General features: G+C 37.4%; 1 protein-coding gene across 2 annotated transcripts in view; it reads right to left on the bottom strand.

The window, feature by feature from the left end:
- SLC9B1 (solute carrier family 9 member B1) overlaps positions 1–27,196 on the bottom strand; it is a 116,172-nt gene that overhangs the window by 20,379 nt on the left and 68,597 nt on the right. For both annotated transcript variants that reach the window (XM_016950977.3, NM_001280193.1), the window contains 3 exon segments: positions 25,236–25,378; positions 23,783–23,910; positions 10,637–10,812 (listed from right to left, as the gene is read on the bottom strand). In XM_016950977.3, coding sequence (XP_016806466.1) covers positions 10,637–10,812; positions 23,783–23,910; positions 25,236–25,378 — 447 coding nt within the window.

Here is a 27,196-nt window from a genome sequence, read left to right on the forward strand (position 1 = left end):
GCAAATAACCAGCAACTATCATAATAACAGGATCAAATTCACATATAACAATATTAACCATAAACGTAAATGGGCTAAATGCCCCAATTAAAAGACACAGACTGGCAAACTGGATAAAGAGTCAAGACCCATCAGTGTGCTGTATTCAGGAGACCCACCTAACGTGCAGAGACACACATAGGCTCAAAATAAAGGGATGGAGAAAGATCTACCAAACAAATGGAAAGCAAAAAATAGCAGGGGTTGCAATCCTAGTCTCTGATAAAACAGACTTTAAACCAACAAAGATCAAAAGAGACAAAGAAGGCCATTACATAATGGTAAAGGGATCAATTCAACAAGAAGAGCTAACTATCCTAAACATATATGCACCCAATACAAGAGCACCCAGATTCATAAAGCAAGTCCTTACAGACTTACAAAGAGACTTAGACTCCCACACAATAATAATGGGAGAATTTCACACCCCACTGTCAATATTAGAAAGATCAAGAAGACAGAAGGTTAACAAAGATATCCAGGACCTGAACTCAGCTCTGCAACAAACAGACCTAATAGACATCTACAGAACTCTCCACCCCAAATCAACAGAGTATACATTCTTCTCAGCACCACATCACACTTATTCTAAAATTGACCACATAATTGGAAGTAAAGCACTAGTCAGCAAATGTAAAAGAACAGAAATCACAACAAACTGTCTCTCAGACCACAGTGCAATCAAATTAGAACTTAGGATTAAGAAGCTCACTCAAAACTGAACAACTACATGGAACTGAACAATTTGCTCCTGAATGACTACTGGGTGAATAACAAAATGAAGGCAGAAATAAAGATGTTCTTTGAAACCAATGAGAACAAAGGCACAATGTACCAGAATCTCTGGGACACATTTAAAGCAGTGCGTAGAGGGAAATTTATAGCACTAAATGCCCAGAAGAGAAAGCAGGAAAGATCTAAAATTGACACCCTAACATCACAATTAAAAGAACTAGAGAAGCAAGAGCAAACACATTCAAAAGCCAGCAGAAGGCAAAAAATAAGATCAGAGCAGAGCTGAAGGAGATAGAGACACAAAAAACCCTTCAAAAAATCAATGAATCCAGGAGCTGGTTTTTTGAAAAGATCAACAAAATTGACAGACTGCTAGCAAGCCTAATAAAGAAGAAAAGACAGAGGAATCAAATAGATGCAATAAAAATGATAAAGGGGATATCACCACTGAGCCCATGGAAATACAAACTACCATCAGAGAATACTATAAACACCTCTATTCAAATAAACTACAACATCTAGAAGAAATGGATAAATTCTGGGACACATACACCCTTCCAAGACTAAACCAGGAAGAAGCTGAATCTCTGAATAGACCAATAACAGGCTCTGAAATTGAGGCAATAATTAATAGCCTACCAACCAAAAAAAAAGTCCAGGACCAGATGGATTCACAGCTGAATTCTACCAGAGGTACAAAGAGGAGCTGGTACCATTCTTTCTGAAACTATTCCAATCAATAGAAAAAGAGAGAATCCTCCCTAATTCATTTTATGAGGCCAACATCATCCTGATACCAAAGCCTGGCAGGGACACAACAACAACAAAAAAGGGAATTTTAGACCAATATCCCTATGAACATTGATGCAAAAATCCTCAATAAGATACTGACAAACTGAATCCAGCAGCACATCAAAAAGCTTATCCACCACGATTAAGTTGGCTTCATCCCTGGGATGCAAGGCTGGTTCAACATACACAAATCAATAAATGTAATCCATCATATAAACAGAACCAAAGACAAAAACCACATGATTATCTTAATAGATGCAGAAAAGGCCTTTGACAAAATTCAACAGCCCTTCATGCTAAGAACTCTCAATAAACTAGGTATTGATGGGACATATCTTAAAATAGTAAGAGCTATTTATGACAAACCCACAGCCAATACCATACTGAATGGACAATAACTGGAAGCATTCCCTTTGAAAACTGGCACAATACAAGGATGCTCTCTCTCATCACTCCTATTCAACATAGTCTTGGAAGTTCTGGCCAGGGCAATCAGGGAAGAGAATGAAATAAAGGGTATTCAATTAGGAAAAGAGGAAGTCAAATTGTCCCTGTTTGCAGATGACATGATTCTATATTTAGAAAACCCCATCATCTCAGCCCCAAATCTCCTTAAGCTGATAAGCAACTTCAGCAAAGTCTCAGGATACAAAATCAATGTGTAAAAATCACAAGCATTCTTATACACCAATAACAGACAAACAGAGAGCCAAATCATGAGTGAACTCCCATTCACAATTGCTTCAAAGAGAATAAAATACCTAGGAATCCAACTTACAAGGGAAATGAAGGACCTCTTCAAGGAGAACTACAAACCACTTCTCAACGAAATAAAAGAGGACACAAACAAATGGAAGAACATTCCATGCTCATGGATAGGAAGAATCAATATTGTGAAAATGGCCATATTGCCAAAGGTAATTTATAGATTCAATGCCATCCCCATCAAGCTACCAATGACTTTCTTCACAGAATTGGAAAAAACTACTTTCAAGTTCATATGGAACCAAAAAAGAACCTGCATTGCCAAGACAATCTTAAGCCAAAAGAGCAAAGCTGGAGGCATCACACTACCTGACTTCAAACTACACTACAAGCCTACAGTAACCAACACAGCATGGTACTGGTTTCAAAGCAGAGATATAGACCAATGGAACAGAATAGAGCCCTCGGAAATAATACGACACATCTACAACCATCTGATCTTTGACAAACCTGACATAAACAAGAAATGGGGAAAGGATTCCCTATTTAATAAATGGTGCTGGGAAAACTGGCTAGCAATACGTAGAAAACTGAAACTGGATCCCTTCCTTACACTTTATATAAAAATTAATTCAAGATGGATTAAAGATTTACATGTTAGACCTAAAACCATAAAAACCCTAGAAGAATACCTAGGCAATACCATTCAGGCCATAGGCATGGGCAAGGAATTCATGACTAAAACACCAATAGCAATGGCAACAAAAGCCAAAATTGACAAATGGGATCTAATTAAACTAGAGAGCTTCTGCACAGCAAAAGAAACTACCATCAGAGTGAACAGACAACCTACAGAATGGGAGAAAATGTTTACAATCTACCCATCTGACAAAGGGCTAATATCCAGAATCTACAAATAACTTAAACAAATTTATATGAAAAAATCAAACCCCATCAAAAAGTAGGCAAAGGATATGAACAGACCCTTCTCAAAAGAAGACATCTATGCAGCCAACAGACACATGAAAAAATGCTCATCATCACTGGCCATCAGAGAAATGCAAATCAAAACCACAATGAGATACCATCTCACACCAATTAGAATGGTGATCATTAAAAAGTCAGGAAACAACAGGTGCTGGAGAGGATATGGAGAAATAGGAATGCTTTTACACTGTTGGTGGGAGTGTAAACTAGTTCAATCATTGTAGAAGACAGTGTGGCGATTCCTCAAGGATCTAGAACTAGAAATACCATTTCACCCAGCCATCCCATTACTGGTCATATACCCAAAGGATTATGAATCATGCTGCTATAAAGACACATGCACACGTATGTTTATTGTGGCACTATTCGCAATAGTAAAGACTTGGAACCAACCCAAATGCCCATCAATGATAGACTGGATTAAGAAAATGTGGCACATATACACCATGGAATACTATGCAGCCATAAAAAGGATGAGTTCATGTCCTTTATAAGGACATGGATGAAGCTAGAAACCATCATTCTGAGAAAACTATCACAAGGACAGAAAACCAAACACCGCATGTTCTCACTCATAGGTGGGAATTGAACAATGAGAACACTTGGACACAGGGTGGGGAACATCACACACTGGGGCCTGTCATGGAGTGTGGGGAGGGAGGGGATAGCATTAGGAGATATATCTAATGTAAATGACGAGTTAATGGGTGCAGCACACCAACATGGCACATATATGCATATGTAACAAACCTGCATGTTGTGCACATGTACCCTAGAACTTAAAGTATAATAACAAAAAAAACTATGACACTGTCCTATATACCATATCTGTACAAAAATTATAAATTTTAGATAGCCATCCAGGGATATTTCTCTACTTCTTGGAAAAAATATCAACATTGAAAACATCAAAAAAATTAAACACTTCTTCTTTTGTCCAAAAAAAAAAAAAAAAAAAAAGAAAGAAAAAAGAGAATCCTCCCTAACTCATTTTATGAGGCCAGCATCATCCTGGTACCAAAGCCTGGCAGAGACACAACAAAAAAAGAGAATTTTAGACCAATATCCCTGACGAACATCAATGCAAAAATCCTCAATAAAATACTGGCAAACCGAATCCAGCAGCACATCAAAAAGCTTATCCACCATGATCAAGTCGGCTTCATCTCTGGGATGCAAGGCTGGTTCAACATATGCAACTCAATAAACATAATCCATTACATAAACAGAACCAAAGACAAAAACCACATGATTATCTCAATAGATGCAGAAAAGGCCTTTGACAAAATTCAACAACCCTTCATGCTAAAAACTCTCAATAAACTAGGTATTGATGGGACGTATCTCAAAATAATAAGAGCTATTTATGACAAACCCACAGCCAATATCATACTGAATGGGCAAAAACTGGAAGCATTCCTTTTGAAAACCGGCACAAGACAAGGATGCCCTCTCTCACCACTCCTATTCAACATGGTGTTGGAAGTTCTGACCAGTGCAATCAGGCAGGAGAAAGAAATAAACGGTATTCAGTTAGGAAAAGAGGAAGTCAAATTGTCCCTGTTTGCAGATGACATGATTCTATATTTAGAAAACCCCATCATCTCAGCCCAAAATCTCCTTAAGCTGATAAGCAACTTCAGCAAAGTCTCAGGATACAAAATCAATGTGCAAAAATCACAAGCATTCCTATACACCATTAATAGACAAACAGAGAGCCAAATCATGAGTGAACTCCCAGTCACAATTGCTACAAAGAGAATAAAATACCTAGGAATCCAACTTACAAGGGTTGTGAAGGACCTCTTCAAGGAGAACTACAAACCACTGCTCAACGAAATAAAAGAGGACACAAACAAATTGAAGAATATTCCATGCTCATGGATAGGAAGAATCAATATCATGGAAATGGCCATACTGCCCGAAGTAATTTATAGATTCAATACTATCCCCATCAAGCTACTAATGACTTTCTTCACTGAATTGGAAAAAAACTACTTTAAAGTTCATATGGAACCAAAAAAGAGCCTGCATTGCCAAGACAATCCTAAGCAAAAAGAACAAAGCTGGAGGCATCACACTACCTGACTTCAAAGTGTACTACAAGGCTGCAGTAACCAAAACAGCATGGTACTGGTACCAAAACAGATATATAGACCAATGGAACAGAACAGAGGCCTCAGAAATAAGACCACACATCTACAACCATCTGATCTTTGACAAACTTGACATAAACAAGAAATGGGGAAAGGATTCCCTGTTTAATAAATGGTTCTGGGAAAACTGGCTAGCAATACGTAGAAAACTGAAACTGGATCCCTTCCTTACACTTTATATAAAAATTAATTCAAGATGGATTAAAGACTTAAATGTTAGACCTAAAACCACAAAAACCCTAGAAGAAAACCTAGGCAATACCATTCAGGCCATAGGCATGGGCGAGGACTTCATGACTAAAACACCAATAGTAATGGCAACAGAAGCCAAAATTGAGAAATGGAATCTAATTAAACTAAAGAGCTTCTGCATGGGAAAACAAACTGCCATCAGAGTGAACCAGGCAACCTACAGAATGGGAGACAAATTGCAATCTACCCATTTGACAAAGAAAGAATTCAAACAAATTTACAAGAAAAAAACAACACCATCAAAAAGTGGGCAAAGATATGAATAGACACTTCTCCAAAGTAGACATCTATGCAGCTAACAGACACATGAAAAAATGCTCATCATCACTGGTCATCAGAGAAATGCAAATCAAAACCACAATGAGATATCATCTCATGCCAGTTAGAATGGCAATCATTAAAAACTCAGGAAACAACAGATGCTGGAGAGCATATGGAGAAATAGGAACGCTTTTACACTGTTGATGGGAGTGTAAATTAGTTCAACCATTGTGGAAGACATTGTGGCGATTCCTCGAGGATATAGAACTAGAATTACCATTTGACCCGGCAATCCCATTACTGGGTATATACCCAAAGGATTTTAAATCATGCTACTATAAAGACACATGCACATGTATGTTTATTTTGGCACTATTCACAATAGCAAAGACTTGTAACCAACCCAAATGTCCATCAATGATGGACTGGATTAAGACACGTGACACATATACACCATGGAATACTAATGCAACCATAAAAAAGGATGAGTTCATGTCCTTTGCAGGGAGATAGATGAAGCTGGAAACCATCACTCTCAGCAAAACTATCACAAGGACAGAAAACCAAACACCGCATGTTCTCACTCATAGGTGGGAATTGAACAATGAGATCACTTGGACACAGGGCTGGGAACATCGCACACTGGGGCCTGTCGGGGGGTGGAGGGCTGGGGGAGGGAGAGCATTAGGAGAAATACCTAATGTAAATGATGAGTTGATGGGTGCAGCAAACCAACATGGCACATGTATACCTATGTATCAAACCTGCATGTTGTGCACCTGTACCCTAGAACTTAAGGTATAACAACACCAACAAAAAAAGAAGTTTCTTCTACCAGATGTCCTCAATCATCTCTCTTAGTTTCAAAGTTCCATAAATCTCTAGGGCAGGGGCAAAATGCCACCAGTCTCTTTGCTAAAGCATAGCAAGAGTGACCTTTACTTCAGTTCCCAACAAGTTCTTTATCTCCATCTCAGACCTCCTCAGCCTGGACTTCACTGTCCAAGTCACTATCAGCAGTTTGGTCAAAGCCATTCAACAAGTCTCTAGGCAGTTCCAAACTTTCCCACATCTTCTGGTCTTCTTCTGAGTCCTCCCAACTGTTCCACCCTCTGCACATTACACAGCTCCAAAGTCACTTCCACTTTCTCAGGTATTTTATAGCATTACTCCATTACCTCGGTATCAAAATCTGTATTAGTCATGGTTCTCTAGACGGATAGAACTAATAGGATATATGTATGTATGAAAGGGAGTTTATTAAGGAGAATTGAATCACACCATCACAAAGTGAAGTCCCACAACACGTCTGCAAGTTGAGGGGCAAGGAATCTAGTATTGGCTCAGTCCGAGTCCCAAAACCTCAAAAGTAGGGAAACTGACAGGCCAGCTTTGAGTCTCTGGATGAAGGCCTGAGAGCCCCTGGAAAGCAACTGGAGTAAGTCCAAGAGTCCAAAAGCCAAAGAACCTGGAGTCTGATATTTGAGTGCAGGAAGCATCCAGCATGGGAGAAAGATGAGGGCCAGAAGGCTCAGCAAGTCAGCTTCTCCTAAACTTCTTCTGCCTGCTTTATTCTAGCCATGCTGGCAGCTGATTTTATGGTGCCCACCCACATTGAGGGTGGATCTGCCTCTCCCAGTCCACTAAATAAATGTTAATCTCCTTTGGCAACACCCTCACAGACACAACCGGGAACAATACTTTGGATCCTTCAATCCAATCAAGTTGACACTTACTTAATATTAATCTTCACAATGTAATATTCATCCCATTTGTAATTTTTCTTTAATATACAAGCTCCTTGAGAACATGCACCATTTGATCTTGTCTCTCTGTTTTCTTGGGAGGCAGTGGAGAAGAGAAGAGTTAAATGTGTGGGTGTGGAGTCAGACTGCCAGATTTGCATCTTGGCTCCCCTACTTACTGGATCTCTGACCTTCAGTAAATTACTTAACATCTTTCTCAGTTTCCTTACCTGTAAATGAGTGGTGACATATATGGAACTTAGAACAAGAGCCAAGCAAGTATTCAATAAAAGCTAATGTTGTTGCCTACTGTTTATTCTCAGTGTTTGGCATAGTAGCCGGCAAAAGGAAGAGGAATTTTTTTTTCTTTTTTTCAGACAGTCTCCCCCTGTCACCCAGGCTGGAGTGCAGTGGTGTGATCTTGGCTCACTGCAACCTCTGCCTCTTGGGTTCAAGCAATTCTTGTGCCTCAGCCTCCTGAGCAGCTGGGATTACAGGCCTGTGCCACCACACCCAGCTAACTTTTTGTATTTTTAGTAGAGATGGAGCTTTACTATGTTGGCCAGGCTGGTCTTGAACTCATGTCCTCAAGTGATCCACCCACTTTGGCCTCCCAAAGTGTTGGGATTATAGGCGTGAGCCATTGGGCCCGGCCTGGAAATATTTTTTTGAAACATGACTGATAACAGTATTTTTTGAAAGAATGACAGATACCAATCATGAAGGAAAAGATTTTCACAACTGACAATAAAAAACTTTAACTTCTGAATGGTAAAAAGAGTGAGAAAATTAAAAGCCAAATTACAAATTGAAAAAACTAAAGTATATAAAACAAAGGTTTTCATTCTCAATTTAATGCAGAATCTTGACAAATCAAAAAGAACAAAAGGTGAACCCACCTAAAAGAAATAGGCAAAAAACTTCCAAGAAAAGCAATTTACAAAATGCCAATGACTAATAAACATGGATATTTAACATCACTAGTATTCAAAGTACTTCATTTATAGAGATCCCTCCTTCACCTATCAAATTAGCAAAGATGAAAAAGGCTAGTAATACCAAGTTTTGAAGACAGGTGAGAGGAAATGACAAGTTTATGTACCCTGGTAGGACATGATATTGTGGCAATTTGTTTCAGAACACTCATAAATGTATATACCTTTTAGATCAACAATTACACTTTTAAGCTTAAGAAAATATGAAGAATAGGTACAAATATTTCTCTATATGTTCAATTAAGTATTATTTTTTAAATTAAAAAAAAATTTTTTTGAGACAGTGTCTCACTCTGTTGCCCAGGCTGGATAGCTCACTACGGCCTCCGCCTCCTGGGTTCAAGTGATTCTTCTGCTTCAGCCTCCTGAGTAGCTGGGATTACAGATGCCCATCACCATGCCTGGCTAAGTTTTGTATTTTTAGTAGAGACGGGGTTTCACCATGTTGGTTGGCCAGGCTGGTCTTGAACTCCTGATCTCACGTGATCCACCCTTCTTGGCCTCCCAAAGTGCTGGGATTACAGGCATGAGCCACCATGCCTGGCCAATTTTTTAATTAAAAAAAAATTTTATAGCAGCACAACTAAGTATTATTTTAATAGTAAATATTGGAGTCAAGTTTAATTTTGAACAGGATAAGTAATTATGATGCAGCACATTGAATACTCTTTCATTAAGCTAAACAACTATTAAAATGATATACAAATACATTTACTGAAAAGAAACATGTTTGTGATATACAGTTAAGTGTAAAACAATTCAGGTTATAAGAACATATTAGGCCAGGTGCGATGTCTCACGCCTGTAATCCCAGCACTTTGGGAGGCCGAGGCAGGTGGATCATGAGGTCAGGAGATTGAGAACAACCTGGCTAACATGGTGAAACCCTGTCTCTACCAAAAATATAAAAAAATTAGCCGGGCGTGGTGGTGGGTGCCTATAGTCCCAACTACTTGGGAGGCTGAGGCAGGAGAATGGCGTGAACCCGGGAGGCAGAGCATGCAGTGAGCCGATATTGTGCCACTGCACTCCAACCTGGGTGACAGAGCAAGACTCCGCCTCAAAACAAACAAAAAAAGAACATATTGGTCAATATTCACTGATTTTTATAAGAATATTTGACAGAGAGAGAGGGGGAAGGGAAGGGAAGGGGAAAGGAAAGGGAAAGGAGGAAGGGAAGAAGGGAAGGGAAGGGAATATGGGTGGATTTATATCAAAAGGTTCAGAAGGAAATGATTCTTTTCTTCTGGATGTGACTATTGCAGATTTTATTTTTAACTTTTCCTCTTTTTCTTATTTATTTATATTTTCTGATTTTAAGAGAAACTATAAAACTATATATATTACTTTTCAACTTAAAAATATTTTAGTGCTTCAATAATGCAGAAGACTCAATTTCAACATTGCAGATAATTAAAGCATTACTAAGTGTGGAAATGTTTACTTTCACAATTTCTGTAGTGATATTCAAGACCAGATATCACCTTGGGAATCAGAACTGGTGCAGGATCTTGTCCTAACACTACCAAAAAGGCATATGGCTGACCCAGCTCTGTATGTTTATGTTGTCTTATAATAGAGCAACCAGTTGTTTATTAGGATGGCCAAAAAGGCACATTTCAAAAATGCCTATTAAAATATTAGTAGTACAAATAATACTGCTGCTTAATTTTTTCTAATGAGAACTGATAAAATTCCAAAGCAACATAAGCAGATAAATAGTAATAATATGGTTTATCAAATTAATTGTCACATGATTATTAAAATGAGATCATGTGTGTTAAGTAGTGGTATCTTAAGCCACTGAAATATCTTCCTTGGTCTAGAATGAGCTTTCTATGGAGATTAAAAAGATGTTAAATTGAACAGTCTTGGTTAATAAATGAAGAAGCAAAGCCAGAAACCCTGTTTAAAGAAGTAACAAAAAAGGTCATGAATGATCTAGTGGTTGTTATATTTTCTTGTTTACCTGAGGAAAAGACTATGCTCAAGCATGTATTGAATCCAGAGATAGCCAGAATGTCATCCATACTGCTAGCAGCCATTAATAAGGTTGGAATGCCTTCCTCAACACCATATCCATTTTCTTGCAACACCATCATGTAAGGGACAACAACAGCAGGAGAGACAGCACCTAGAACGAAACTGAAAGAAAGAATGAAAATTAATTTAAAAGCATCTTTTAAATCAAGTAGTGTTTTATAAGTACAAGTAGTTTATAATAACTTTATAACAAACATTGTTTAGAAGAATTTCAAATTTGAGTGAATGCAATTTAATGGTGATAAAACTTTTCATGCATTGTTTAGTGCTGGCTAAAATTCTATACAGATGTGGTTTAAAATGTTGGGCTGAGCACAGGTTGCAGCCTCTCCCTCTATTCCTAAATCCTTTGAAGTGAAGATGTAAAAGTAATAGAAAAATTCATAACCTAACTAGAAAGCAAAAGGTGAATCCGCAATGGACAAGAAACTAAGTATATCCCAGTAAGATAAGAGACAGACAATTTAGGATTGAAAAAAGGAAACCATAAACCAAAATCTGTGTAAATAAGATTGCCTCAAAAGATACATGTGCTTCTAAAAGTGCTCCAAGCCCTGAAATGGCAGATGCTGGGAGCAGGAGAGACCTCTGGGGAAACCAAATAGTTGATTATTTGGAGTACCACTGTAAGAATGGTCAGACAAATCTATCTTCCACACATTTCCTACCTCTTGAGTAAATAAGTAAGTAAGGAAGGAAGGAACAGAGTTGTCTGCCCAAAAAAACAAGTGTGGCCACCTAAGTTACAAAGGCAAATGAGAACATTTCTGGAGTGGTTGATGACACCCATGAGGAATGGGGAGGCTCCTGCTCCGAATACCTTCTATTGACATATCTTATCCAGAATTTCGCCTCATCTCTTCTACATTTACTTTATAAAGGCTGAAGTATATCCTGTGTAGAAATGCTTTTGGTGCTCCTGCCAGAATTGACCTGGTAAATGAACACATCTCCCAGTGCTGCTTGTTGGCTGCTAATATCTGCAGATTTCTAGAACCCTTGTCCTGCTGACAAGCACCTACCTGGGAATACTAGGGAGGTTGTGCACCCCTCTACTTTCCCTCCAGACAGCATCTGCCAATGACTGACTGATGTGAGTGTCTAATAGTTTAGCCCATTTGCTTCTGGCTGTACAACCTCTATGGTGCAGTTTATGCTACAGATTTCCCTGTGGGCTCAAGAAGAGACTAGACTTCTCTAAGACCACATACTGGTCTAGTTCAGTGGTTCCTGAACTGTGCTGCACATTGTAATCACCTGTTGTATTATTTTTCTCATTTTGCTTAACAAGTCATCCCCAAACATAGCAGCTGAAAACAACAAATATTTATTGTCTTATGACTTCTGTGGGTCAGGAATCTGGGCATGGCTTAGCTGTATGCCTTGACTTAAGATTTCCCATGAGGTAGGGTGGGGTGGGAGAAGATCTGCTTCCAAGTTTACTCATGTAGCTATTGCAGGCTTCAGTTTTTTCCAATGGGGTTTTCTCCACAGGGCTGCCTCAGGACATGGCAGCTGGCTTCCCCAGGAATAAGTGATCAAAGAGAATTTAATCCATAACATCAATTAAAAACACAAAATATCTAAGAAAAAAACTGTGAAGATAGTCTATACTTTTATAAAAATTGTGAATATAATAATATAATAATTAAGATAATACCTGAATACTTAGAGAGACATTTCACAAGTGTGAACTAAAAAGCCTCAATTTTACCATCGCCCAACACCACGTCTGGCTAGTTTTTGTGTTTTTAGTAGATACGGTGTTTCACCATTTTGGCCAGGCTGGTCTTGAACTCCTGACTTCAAGTGATATGCCCACCTTGGCCTCCCAAAGTGCTGGGATTATAGGTGTGAGCCACCATGCCCGGCCAAAGCCTCAATAATATAAAGATGTAATCTCTCCCCCAAATAAATTAATCAGAGATACACCAATCAAAATCTTTGCAGGGATTTTTACTGAGCTTGACAAGCTGATTATAAAATTCATTTGGAAGAATAAGATCTTAGAACGAAAGATCAAGTAAACTTAAGAAAACAAGATACTGTTTTTGTAAGGGTAAAATAGTTAAAACTGAATAATAGTGACATATAAATAGACAAAATAAATTGGAAGAAAAGAAAATACAATGTGTGGAAACAAATCTATGGGATTTGTTACACCATACAATTGGTATTTTAAATCAGTGGGAGAAAGAAAGAAATCTTTCATAAATGGTGTTGAGATAACTATTTATGTGGAAAGGAATATAGATAGATCCTTACACATAATAAATGTTAAAAGCTCAAAAGGAAAAGTAGTAATAAGAAAATGTAGGGGGCTAGGTGCGATGGCTCACACCTGTAATCCCAGCACTTTGGGAGGCTGAGGCGGACAGATCAGGAGTTTGAGACCAGCCTGGCCAACATTGTGAAACCAATAGCTGGGTGCAGTGGTGCATGCCTGTAGTCCCAGCTACTTGGAAGGTTGAGGCAGGAGAATCACTTGAACCTGGGAGGTGGAGGTTGCAGTGAGCTGAGATCACGCCACTGCACTACAGCCTGGGTGACAGCAAGACTCTGTCACACACACAAAAAAAAGAAAATGTAGAATAATATATTTGTGATCATGAGGTAAAAAGGACCTTTTGAATGATACATACAAAGGCATTAGACATAAAAAGAGATTTTGATACATTCAATTATATTAAAGTAGTACTTCAAAAGCAACTTCAAAAGTACTACAATAAAGTACTACTTCAAAAGCAATTCCGCTCTTTCTCCCCCTTTTTTTCTTTTTCATTTTCAAAGTCAAGTGAACGGTGTTGTGTATTGGCAATTCTGTCTGTTGAAAATAACAAAATACACTTCTTAGAGAGAAAAAAAATCATCACAAACAAAATTAAATATCTAGTGATATTTGCAATACATATAATTTACAAATACATATAACAGATATAATTAATAAAGAAGTTGAAGACTCAACAAAAAAATGGACAAAGGATATGAACAGGCTAGTTACAGATAAGGAAAAGTTGAAGGACAACACATATATAAAAGATATTCAAGTTTGCGAATAATCACAGAAATGCAAATTAAAACAACAAAAATATGCCATTTTTTCAATTATCAGATGTGAAAACATTATAAAATTTAATAATATCAAGGATTTGCAAGGATTTTCAAGAACAACAGGTATGCTCATAAGCTATTGGTATTAGGGCAAATTAAAGTGGCCATACCGAAGGGATTTTGGCAGTGTATATCAAACTAAAAATGCATATAACCCAGGTAACTATTCTAGACAAACTTATATTTATGTAAAATGAGACAAATAAAATGCTATTTTTGTTATAACATTGTAAATAAAATCTGCTGTTGACATACAATGTAGTCTTATACAATTAAAAGGAATAAACTACGTGTGTATCCATCTTGAGATGGATAAACCTCAAGACTATTGTTAAGTGAAAAGAACAAATTGTAAAGTAAAATTTTCTTGGGTATGATTAAGTAAAAATGCACAAAATAATACTCTTTTTTTCTCTGGGTTCACAAATACATTTGTTAGAAGTCCAGAACATTATTTTTAAAGATCTAGAATGGTAACATAAAACTCACGAAGATGCTGCCACTCTGTCCCCAGTGGCACATGAGTGCACCCCACAGCACCATTGCCCTGGCTGGCCCATGCAAGTATGCAGAACAACCCCATCCCACTCCTGCCGGCACTGCACCCCTGCCAACACAGGCATACCTGCTGTGTGCTGCTGCTGCTGGCACATATGTGTGAGTAGGGACCTTGCTACAATCACTACAATGAAGCACTCTGGCTGGCACACCCCATCAGAGTGTTGTTGCCAGTGGACTGGGAACACCTCAGTGCTTAACATTGAAGGGCCAGACAACAAATCTGTGGGTATGGTACCAGCCCTGCAAAGTTAGAGCATGCAGCTCAGGAGTGCTGAGCTGAGCCTTTGCCCCCTGAAATCTTCCAGAAATGAAGCCATTTGACTGAACCTACCTTGTGCCACAGTCAAACCCTCAAGGGCATTAAAGAATATAAAAAAGGAAAAAGCTCCATCCAAAGGACAGTGACTCAAAACATTAAAGGAACCTTAGCCCACACAGATGTGAAAGAACCAGTGCAAAAACTGGCAATGTAAAAAGCCAGAATGTCTTCCTGTCTTCAAGCAATCATACTAACTCTCCAACAATGGTTGTTAACCAGGATTAAATGACAGACATAGAATTCAGAATCTGGATAGAAACAAAGATCATTGAGATTCAGAAGAAAGTCAAAATCCAATCCAAATAATCTAAGGAATCCAATAAGATGACATAAGAGCTGAAAGATGAAATAGGCATTTTAAGAAAGAACCAAACTAAACTGATAGAGCTGAAAAATGCGCCTCAGGATTTCATAATACAATAACAAGTACTAACAGCAGAACAGACCAAGCTGAGAAAAGAATCTCAGATCTCAAAGACCACTTCTTTGAATCAACTCAGTCAGATGAAAATAAAGAACAAAAAAGAATGAACAAAACCTCTGAGAAATCTGAGATTATGTAAAGAGACCAAACATATGACTCAAGGCATCACTCAAAGAAAGGGAGAAAGAATAAGCAAGTTGGAAAACATATTTGAGGATACTGCCCACAAAAATTTCCCAAATCTTGCTAGAGAAGTCACCATTTAAATCCAGGAAATGCAGAGAACCCCTGTGAGATACTACATAAGATGACCATCCCCAAGACATCCCCAAGTCATCAGATTCTCCAAGGTCAACATGAAAGAAAAAAACATGAAAGGCAGCTAAAGTGAAGGGGCAGGTCACCTACAAAGGGAATCCCATCAGGCTAACAGTGGAACTGTAAGATACTCTACAATCCAAAAGAAATTGGGGGCCTACATTCAGCATTCTTTCTTTTTGTTTTTGAGATGGAGTCTCACTCTGTTGCCCAGACTAGAGTGCACTGGTGCTATCTCGGCTCACTGCAACCTCCACTTCCCAGGTTCAAGCGATTCTTCTGCCTCAGCCTCCCAAGTAGCTGGGACTACAGGTGCGCACCACAACACCTGGCAATTTTTTGTAATTTTAGTAGAGACGGGATTTCACCATATTGGCCAGGGTGGTCTCAAATTCCCAACCTCGTGATCTGCCCACCTCGGCCTCTCAAAGTGCTGGGATTACAGGTATGAGCCACCATGCCTGGCCTTCAGCATTCTTAAAAAAAAAAACAAAAAAACTTGGCTGGGTGTGGTGGCTCATGCCTGTAATCCCAGCACTTTGGGAGGCTGAGGGGGGTGGATCACAAGGTCAAGAGATCAAGACCATCCTGGCCAACACGGTGAAACCCCATCTCTACTAAAAATACAAAAATTAGCTGGGCATGGTGGTGCGTGTCTGTAGTCCCAGCTACTCGGGAGGCTGAGGCAGGAGAATCACTTAACCCAGGAGGTGGAGGTTGCAGTGAGCCGAGATAGCACCACTGCACTCCAGCCTGGCGACAGAGCAACACTCTGTCGCCAAAAAAAAAAAAAAAAAAAAAAAAAAAATTCAACCAAGAACTTAATATCCAGCCAAACTAAACTTCATATTGAAGGAGAAGTAAGATCCTTTTCAGACAAACAAATGCTAAGGGAATCTGTTACCACCAGACATGCCTTACAAGAGGTCCTTAAAGGAGTGCTAAGCGTGGAAGTGAAGGACTGTTAATGGCCACCACAAAAATACATTTAAGTACATAGAACACTGACATTGTAAAGTAACTACACAATCAAGTCTGCATAATAACCAGCTAACAACATAATGACAGGACCAAAGCTATAAATATTAATATTAACTGTGAATGTAAACAGTATAAACGCTCCACTTAAAACTCACAGAATGGCAAGTTGGATAAAGAAGCAAAGCCCAACTGTATCTGCTGTCAAGAGACCCAGCTCATATGCAACGATACCCATTGGCTCAAAGTAAAAGGATGGAAAAAAATCTAGCAAGCAAATGCAAAACAAAAAAGGGTAAGCATTGTTATCCTAATTCAGACAAAATAGACTTTAAACCAACAACAATCAAAAAGACAAAGAAGGGCACTACGTAATGATAGAGGGTTCAATTCAACAAGAAGACTTAACTGTCTAAAAGATAAATGTGCTCAAAACTGGAGCATTCAGATTCATAAAACAAGTTCATAGAGACCTATAGAGAAACTTAGATAACCACAGAATAATAGTGGGAGACTTCAACATCTCACTGACAGTACTAGACAGATCATAGAGACAGAAAATGAACAAAGATATTCAGGACTTGAAGTCAACACTTGGCTAAATGGACCTAACAGTCATCTACAGAACACTCCACCCAACAACAACAGAATATATGTTCCTCTCATCTGTACGTGGCATATATTGTAAAATTGATCACACTATCAGTCTAAAATTATTTTCAATAAATTAAAAAAAACCCCTGAAATCATGCCAACCACACTCTTGGACCCACAGTGTAATAAAAATAGAAGTCAACACTAAGACGAACTCTCAAAACCATACAATTACATGGAAATTAAACAACCTGTGCCTGAATGACTTTTGGGTAAACAATGAAATTAAGGCAGAAACCAATAAATTCTTTATAACTAATTAAAACAAAGATACAACATTCTAGGCTCTCTAAGACACAGGCAAAGCAGTGTTAAGGGAAAAGTTTATAGTGCTAAATGCCCATATTGAAAAGTTAGAAGGATCTTAAATTAACAAGCTAATATCATACCTAAAGGAAACAGAAAAACGAGAGGAAACCATCCCAAAGCTAGCAGAAGAAAAGAAATAACCAAAATCAGAGCAGAATGGAATGAAATTGAGTCATGAAAAGCCATACAAAAGATAAATGAAACTAAAAGCTGGTTCTTCGAAAGAATAAATAAATTGGATAGGTCACTAGCTAGACCAATAAGGAAAAAAAAAAAAAAGAGAGAGAGAAGATCCAAAAAACACAATCAGAAATGGCAAAGTGGACGTTACCGCCAACCACACAGAAATACAAAAAACTCTCAGAGACTACGATGAACATCTTCATGCAAACAAAGTAGAACACCTATAAGAAATGGGTAAATTTCTGGAAACATACAACCTCCCAAGATTGAACTAGGAAGAAACCGAAATCCTGAACAAATCAAAAATGAGTTCTGAAACTGAATGAGTAATAAAAAGTCTCTGAGCCAAAAAAAAAAAAAAAAAAAAAAAAAAAAGCAAGCCCAGGACCCAACAGATTCACAGACAAATTCTACCAGAAGCGTAAAGAAGAGCTGGTACCAATGCTACTGAAATTATTCCAAAAAAATGAGGAGGAAGGATCCCTCCCTAACTCATTTTATGAGGCCAGCATCATTCAGATATGAAAACCTGGCAGAGACACAACAAAAAAGAAAACTTCAGGACAGTTATCAATGATGATCATAGATGCAAAAATCCTCAACAAAATACAAGCCAACTGAATCCAGCAGCATATCAAAAAGCTAGTCCACTATGATTAAGTAAGCTTTATCCCTGGGATGCAAGTTTGGTTCAAGATATACAAACCAATAAATGTGATTCATCATATAATAGAACTAAAAATAAAAACATCCCTTCATGATATAGACCCTCAACAAATGAGTTACTGAAGGAGCATACCTCAAAATAATTGGAGCCATTTATGACAAAACCACAGCCAACTTCATACTGAATGGGAAAAAGCTGGAATATTCCCTTTGAGAACTGGAACAAGACAAGGATGCCCACTCTCACTACTCCTATTCAACATGGTACTGGATGTCCTAGCCAGTGCAATTAGGCAAGAGAAAGAAACACAGACATCTAAATAGGAAGAATGGAAGCCAAACTATGCCTCTTCATAGGTGAAACACTTTTATACCAAGAAAACCCCATAGTAGCCTCTCAAGAGCTCCCAGATCTGACAAATGACTTCAGCAAAGTTTCAGGTTACAAAACTCAATGTACAAAAATCTGTAGCATTTCTATACACCAACAACATCCAAGCTGAGAGCCAAATCAAGAATGCAATCCCATTCACAATAGCCACAAAAAAACTACAAAATACCTTGGAATACAGCTAAGCAGGGAGGTGAAATATCTCTACAATGAAAATTACAAACGAGTGCTCAAAGAATCAGACAACAGAAACAAAAGGAAAACATTCCATGATCACAGATAGGAAGAAGCAATATTGTTAAAATGGCCATACTGCCTAAGGCTATTTACAGAGTCAATGCTATTCCTATCATACTACCAAGGACATTTTTCACAGGATTAAAAAAAGCATCCTAAAATTCATTTGGAGCCAAAACAACAACAACAAAAAAAGCCCAAATAGCCAAAGCAATCCTAAGCAAAAAGAACAAAGCCAAAAGCATCACACTACCTGACTTCGAACGGTAGTACAATGCTACAGTAAGCAAAACAGCATGGTTATGCTCAGCAAAAGAAATAATCAGCAGAGTAAAAAGACAACCTATAGAGTGGGAGAAAATCTTTACAAACTATGCATCCAACAAAGTACTAATATCCAGAATCTATAAGGAACTCAAAAACAGACATAGACCAGTGAAACAGGTTACAGAACGCAGAAATAAAGCCGCACACCTATAGCCATCTACTCTTCAACAAACTTGACAAAAACAAGCAATGGGGAAAGGAATCCCTATTCGGAAATTGTGCTGGGATAACTGGCTAGCCGTATGCAGAAAACTGAAACTGGACTCCATACGTTTCACCGTTTACAAAAATCAACTCAAGATAGATTAAAGTCTTAAATGTAAAACCCAAAACTATAAAAACCCTGGAAGATATCCTAAGAAATACCATTCTGGACACAGGCCATTCTGGACATATCCTAGGAAATTTCAATTCTGGAAAACACTTTATGATGAAGACGCCAAAAACAATTGCAACAAAAACAAAAATTGACCAGTGGGATCTAATTAAACTAAAGGGCTTCTGCACAGCAAAGGAAATCATCAACAAACCACCTATGGAATGGGAGAAAATATTTGCAAACCATGCATTCGACAAAAGTCTAATATCCAGAATCCAAAAAGAACTTAGAAAAATCAACAAGCAAAAACCTAACAACCCCATTAAATGGGCAAAGGACAGGACCAGACACTTCTCAAAAGAAGACAAACACGTAGTCAACAAGTATATGGAAAAATATTCAACATCACTAACATTAGAGAAATGCAAAACAAAACTGCAGTGAGATACAACCTCACAGGAGGCAGAATGGCTATTATCAAAAAGTCAAAAAGTAACAGATGCTGGCGAGCTTGGGGAGCTACTCCCAGGTCTTTGGAAGGCTGAGGCATGAGAATTGCTTGAACCTGGGAGGCAGAGGTTGCAGTGAGCTGAGATTGGGCCATTGTACTCTAGCCTGGGCAATCGAGCAAGACTCCGTCTCAAAAAAAAAAAAAAAAAAAAAAAAAAAAAAAAAAAAAAAAAAAAAAAACCCGAGAGAGAGAGAGAGAAAGAAAAACCCACAGCCAACATTATACTGAATGGGGAAAAGTTGAAAGCATTCCCCCGAGAACTGGAACAAGACAAGGATGCCCAGTTTCACCACTTCTATTCAACATAGTACTGGAAGTCCTAGCCAGAGCAATCAGACAAGAGAAAGAAATAAAGGGCATCCAAATCAGTAAAGAGGAAGTCAAACTGTTGCTATTCATGATGATATGATCATATAATGAGAAAACCCTAAAGACTCATCCAAAAAGCTCCTAGATCTGATAAATGAATTCAGTAACGTTTCAGGATACAAAATCAATGTACACAAATCAGTAGCACTGGTATACACCGATGGTGACTGAGCTGAGAATTAAATCAAGATCTCAACCCCTTTTACAACAGCTGCAAAAACAAACAAACAAACAACAAACAAACAAACAAAACCAAAGAAAAAACCCCAAGCAAACGAACTTAGGAATATACCTAACCAAGGAGGTGAAAGACCTCTACAGTGAAAACTACAAAACACTGCAGAAAGAAATCATAGATGACACAAATAGAAACACATCACATGCTCATGGATAGGTAGAATCAATATTGTGAAAATGACCATACTGCCAAAAGCAATCTACATCATCATTCTTCCCTGAACTAGAAAAAGCAATCCTAAAATTAATGTGGAACCCAAAAATAGCCCGCATAACCAAAGCAAGACTAAGCAAAAAGAACAAATGTGGATGCATCACATTACTTGACTTCAAACTATACTATAAGGCTATAGTCACCAAAGCAGCATAACACTGGTATAAAAATAGGCACATAGACCAATGGAACAGAATAGAGAACTGAGAAATAAAGCCAAATACTTAAGCCAACTGATCTTTAACAAAGGAAACAAAAACATAAAGTTGGGAAAGGACACCCTATTCAACAAATGGTGCTGGGATAATTGGCAAGCCATATGTAGAAGAATGAAACTGGATCCTCATCTCTCACCTTATACAAAAATCAACTCAAGATGGATAAAAGACTTAAATCTAACACCTGAAACTATAAAAATTCTAGAAGGTAACATTGGAAATACCCTTCTAGACATTTGCTTAGGCAAAGACTTCATGACCAAGAACCCAAGAGCAAAGGCAACAAAAACAAAGATAAATAGATGGGACTTAATTAAACTAAGAAGCTTCTACACAGCAAAAGAAATAATCAGCAGAGTAAAAAGACAACCTATAGAGTGGGAGAAAATCTTTACAAACTATGCATCCAACAAAGTACTAATATCCAGAATCTATAAGGAACTCTAACAAATCAGCAAGAAAAAACCAAATTATCCTATCAAAAAGTGTGCTAAGGACATGAATAGACACTTCCCAAAAGAAGATATATAAATGGCCAAGAAACATGAAAAAATCCTCAATATCACTAATTATTAGGGAAATGCAAACAAAACCACAATGCAATACCATCTCACTCCTCCAAGAATAGCCATAATCAAAAAATTAAAAAAAAAATAGATGTTGCCATGGGTGTGGTAAAAAGGAACACTTTCACACTGCTGGGGGGAATGTAAACTAGTACAACCACTATGGAAAAGAGTATGAAGATTTCTTAAATAATTAAAAGTAGATCTACCATTTGATCTAGCAATCCCACTACTGGGTATCTACCCAGAGGAAAAGAAGTCATTATATGAAAAAAACACTTGCACACGCATGTTTATTGCAGCACAATTTGCAATTGCAAAAAATATGGAACTAGCTCAAATGCCCATCAATCAATGAATGCATAGAGAAAATGTGGTGTATATATACGTATCTATGTGTATATATGTATATATATGTGTATATACACATATATACACATATACACATATATACACATATATGTGTGTGTGTATATATATATATACACACACACACACACACACACCATCGACAGAATACTACTCAGCCATAAAAAGGAATGAAATAATGGCATTCACAGCAACCTGGAAGGAGTCAGAGACCATTATTCTAAGTGAAGTAATTCAGGAATGAAAAAACCAAACATTGTATGTTCTGACTTATAAGTGGGAGTTATGCTATGAGGATGCAAAAGCATAAGAATGATACAATGGACTTTGGGGACTTAGGGGGAAGAGTAGGAGGAGGGTGAGCGATAAAAGACTACACCTTGGGTGCAGTGTACACTGCTCTGGTGATGGGTGCACCAAAATCTCAGAAATTACCACTAAAAATATTTTCCATGTAAACAAACACCACCTGTTCCTTAAAAACTAATGAAAAAAGAAAAAAGACATGAGATCAACCTAAATGCCCATCAATGGTGAACTGGATAAAGAAAATGTGGCACATAGGAGGGGGTATATCTCAGGGTTAGAACATCAGACTGCGGACCAAGAAAATGTGGCACATATACACCATAGAATAATACACAGCCACAAGAAAGAATGACATCATGTCCTTTGGAGCAATGTGGATGGAGTTGAGGCCATTATCCTAAGTGAATTAACACAGGAACAGGAAACCAAATATCCCATATTCTTACTTATAAGTGGGAGCTAAACACTGAGTACACATGGACAGAAAGAAGGGAAGAATAGTCACTAGGTGAATTTGAGGGTGGAGGGTGGAAGGAGGGGGAGAATAGAAAAACTACCTATTGGGTATTATACTTATTACCTGGGTGACAAAATAATCTGCATACCAAACCCCTGTGACATGCAATTTATCCATATAACAAGCCTGCTCCTGTACCCCTTGAGCCGAAATAAAAATTGGAGAAGAAAAAAACTCCTAAGAGTTGTCACTTTGGGTAGAGTTATGGGCATTATGATTTGAAGGCATATTCTAAGGTCATTCCTCCTTTATTTATAAAGTTCTAATTTTTAAAATAAAAGTGCATTTGAGTATTTTATCATAAACATTAATTTAAGAATTCACTGGATTTTGTAGTAACTATGTAATGGATGAACTTTGCTATGAGTGTCATTGGAATGGATAAGCAGAGACAAAAGTTGATGAATTAAGAAATGAAAAGGAGTTAGGATCTAGAGACAGTAGTTACAGACTTATTTTGAGGAATTCAAACATAAGACAAATGGATGGTAGATAAAGATGGATGGGGCATTGGATATATGGCAAGAGTTTTTGTTTGCTTGCTTTCTTTAAAATGGGAGAGTTTATATTTATACACCTATGTCTATATAAAATGTTTCTCAAATATACTTATATATATACACATACATATATATGAAATGTGCAAGTGTACTTACATACAGCTATGAGGAAGAGGCCATTAGATAGATTAAAACATACAGATATGTTATAATACAGATGAAAAGGAATAAATTGATCATGTGAATTTTCTTGATGATAAACATTTAGGGGCTATGAATGTTTGTTAAAAAAATTTCGTACAATTTGGGACATGGCTCTGCTTTTAATCAACTGCTTTCCAAGGATTTTAACACTGAAACGAATTTTAATAGAGCTTTTCTATACAACATTCTGAATATTTTAACAGTTTTAATGAAGCATCCTTAATTGAATATTTTCATAAGAAAAAATGAGAAAGAAATTACCCTAATAGAAATGCCCATTGCCAGGGAAATTTCATAATGAAGTGTGAAAAAACAGCAGCTGCACTTGCCTCCATAAGGCATGGACCTACAGCCAATCTGAAACAAACGACCTTCAAATGCCTCAAAGCCTGAAACACAAAACAGTCACACTTAGATACATTTACAATGGCCAACAAGAAAATTATTTTAACAAATGTCAAACTATAAAGTCTTTTTTCATAAGAAGCTTTCACTAAACAAAATCTCATTTCAACAGATTGTCCCACTGGACTTTGAACTCTATTACATTTTATATGTCATCATAGGTTGGATTATAAACAATTTCATCTTTTATAAAATATTATTATATTTTAATTATTAAAAGATCAATTTTACTGTGATTAAATAGCTAATGCTACCTTCCTGAACTTTCCTAATAAATAGTATAATAGTAGTGTCCTATTAGTGTTTTCCCATTAACTTTTTGATATGAACTGTTTGATTAACTTAATAAGTATAAATAGAATACCAAAATGCCAAAGAAAATAACTTAAAAACTGCATAATTCATTTTAAAAGGGAGAACTTTTCAATTTTCTCCTTGGTTCATACTTTCTGCTGGAGAATATAATCTTATTGGCTATAATTATTTATGCTCGAGCTATTTCTATTAAACCACATTTGCCACATTTATTTGAGTGGCTGTCATATTCATGAATAGTCATCTTCTTATAGATGGGATTTATGATCCCTAGAATGTAATATTTTAAGAAATGCTTTAAAAGATTGGATTTTACAATAATGCAAAGATAATCAGGAACATAATCCTGTGGAGAAAATGTCATAAAAAAAATTACTGAAATCCTTAATCTCCCTAAAAAAAGAAAAAGACTTTTATAAGGTTTTTCTTATCCTATGTTAACTGAAAAGTACATACTTCTCCATAGAAGAGCCTCCCAAATAATATAGGTGCTACATAAGAGACATTTATCTCTGTGCAAATGATTAGATCGCTAATAAAGACCTCACAACACAGTCAATTCTCTTCATATCAGTGATAATGATGGCTAGAAATAGAAATTAGGGTGCCAACATTTCTATACAGTCTTTTTTTCTTCTGTTTTTTTCTTTGCTTGTTTGTTTTGGTTTTTTTTTTTGAGACAGAGTCTCGCTCTGTCCCCCAGGCTGGAGTGCAGTGGCACAATCTCAGCTCACTGCAACCTCCCTCGCTCAGGTTCAAGCAATTCTCCTGCCTCAGCCTCCCGAGTAGCTGGGATTACTAGGTAAATGCCACCACGCCCGGCTAATTTTTGTAGATTACAGGCATGAGCCGCCATGCCCGGCCTTTTTTTCTTTATCTTAGGTTTGTTTACAGACTCCACTTGGAACAGGAAAATAAATTTTTGCTTCTTTTTCTTTCTCACCGTCCTCTAATATTTGAAATAACCTTACTCGATTTGTAATTGTAAATCTACCTGTGGATCGAGTCCAAGCCCAGCTCGTATTAGAATAATGGTAAGGGCAATGCTTCTTAAAATTGAAGACCATGTGTTAGGAACATGGACATGTTCATTGATGAATGGAACATTCCTAATCGTAAAACCAGCCAGTAACATCCCTTAAAAGAAAGAAAATAAAGATACATGACAGTTCATTTTTCTGAGAAAGAAAAACGAAATGTTTACTTTCTTTTCTAATGCACTATGTCTCTCATTATTTTGGTAAAGGGCAGGTTACAAGCAAGTAGAGAAGGCAGCATGAATAAAGGAATGGCGATAAGAAACAATACACCTAAATGGGGTTCAACAAGTAAGTTAGTGTTGCTGGAACATACAGGGCAAGGAAAGGAGGGAGGAGAATGAGCTTGATGGGCCAGATCATAGAAAGGTCTCCCCCCACTTTGGCAAAGTAAGGCACCATGGGAAGGTTTTAGGCAGGAAGTAACATAATGAGTCTTGCGTTTTTTATGTGAGGGTCTTGGTGAATTAGTTTGGGATAAAACTGGAGACAGAGACCAAATTGAAGGCTCTGCCACAGTCCACGCAAAAGTTGGAAACAAATAGCCTAAGCTAGAGCAAAAGAGAAAGTTTGGAGAGGAGGAAAATGATTCAATAAATACTTAGAAGGTGCTGTAAGAAAATTGTGGATACAGAAGGGACAGCAGAGATAAGATGTAGAGATTATCTCTACTGACAGTGTACTGAATATATATTTATTTTTGAGGACAGGGTCTCATTCTGTTGTCCAAGGTGAGTGCAGTGATGCAAACATGGCTCACTGTAGGCTTAACCTCCTGAGCTCAAGTGATCCTCTTGCCTTAGCCTCCTGAGTAGCTGAGACCCAGAAAAATTTTTAATATTTTGTAAAGACAAGGTCTGCTATATTGCCCAGGCTGGTTTTGAACTCCTGGGCTCAGGTGGTCCTCCTGCCTTGGCCTCCCAAAGTGCTGGGATTATGGGCATGAGCCACCGTGCCTGGCCCACTGTCCTGAATATTTAGATATATTTGAATACAGTAAGTTCTCACTTAACATCATCAATAGGTTATTGGAAATGGCAACTTTGAGTAAAATGGTATATAACAAAACCAATTTTAGCATAGGCTAAATGATATAAACAAGAGTCAATTTCCTACAGCATATTTCCGGTCACAAAACATCACCAAACTTCTAAATAAAGATCCAAAACACTTCTAGTATTAAACAATGAAATAAATGTGAGCTCTACATATACTTTAGAAAGTTTTATAAAAACAAATAAGATTATTATTTACTTAATTTTTGGTGAATCCATGAGTGATGGTGGTTATAGCGGTGATGGTGGTTATAGTGGTGATGGTTAAAATCAAAGAATAAATGTTTACAAAGTGAAAATTGTAAGGAGCACCTCCTCCCACTATGCAGTTCAAAAACAATCACAAATATGGTAGGCTGGCTGAGAGTTTTCATATCACATTGTCTATTGTCATGCATTTGTATGGTTACCATATACTTAACAAAATTTTATTTTACAATAATTTGTATTCATTCATTTATTCATTGTACAATCCACTTATTCTAGTTCAGGGCCAAAGGTGACTGAAACTTAATCCAAAAAAATCAAGGAGGGACTCCCTCCCTAACACATTCTATGAATCTAGTATCACAGTTATACCCGAATCAGGCAAAGCCATACACACACACACACACATACACACACACACACACACACACACACTACTGGTCAATATCCCTGATGAACATAGATGCAAAAATTCTGAACTAGCAAAATGAATTCAATAGTACATCAAAAAGATAATATAGTTAAGTGGATTTTACTCCAGAAATACAAGGATGGTTCAACATGTGAATCATTCTTCCATAAATACATATACACACATATGTTCATTGTAGCTCTATTCACAATAAAAGGACATGGAATCAACTTAAATGACTAAA

Source organism: Pan troglodytes, chromosome 3, assembly GCF_028858775.2.
Source record: "Pan troglodytes isolate AG18354 chromosome 3, NHGRI_mPanTro3-v2.0_pri, whole genome shotgun sequence".
In the NCBI taxonomy this organism is placed as follows: Eukaryota; Metazoa; Chordata; class Mammalia; order Primates; family Hominidae; genus Pan; species Pan troglodytes.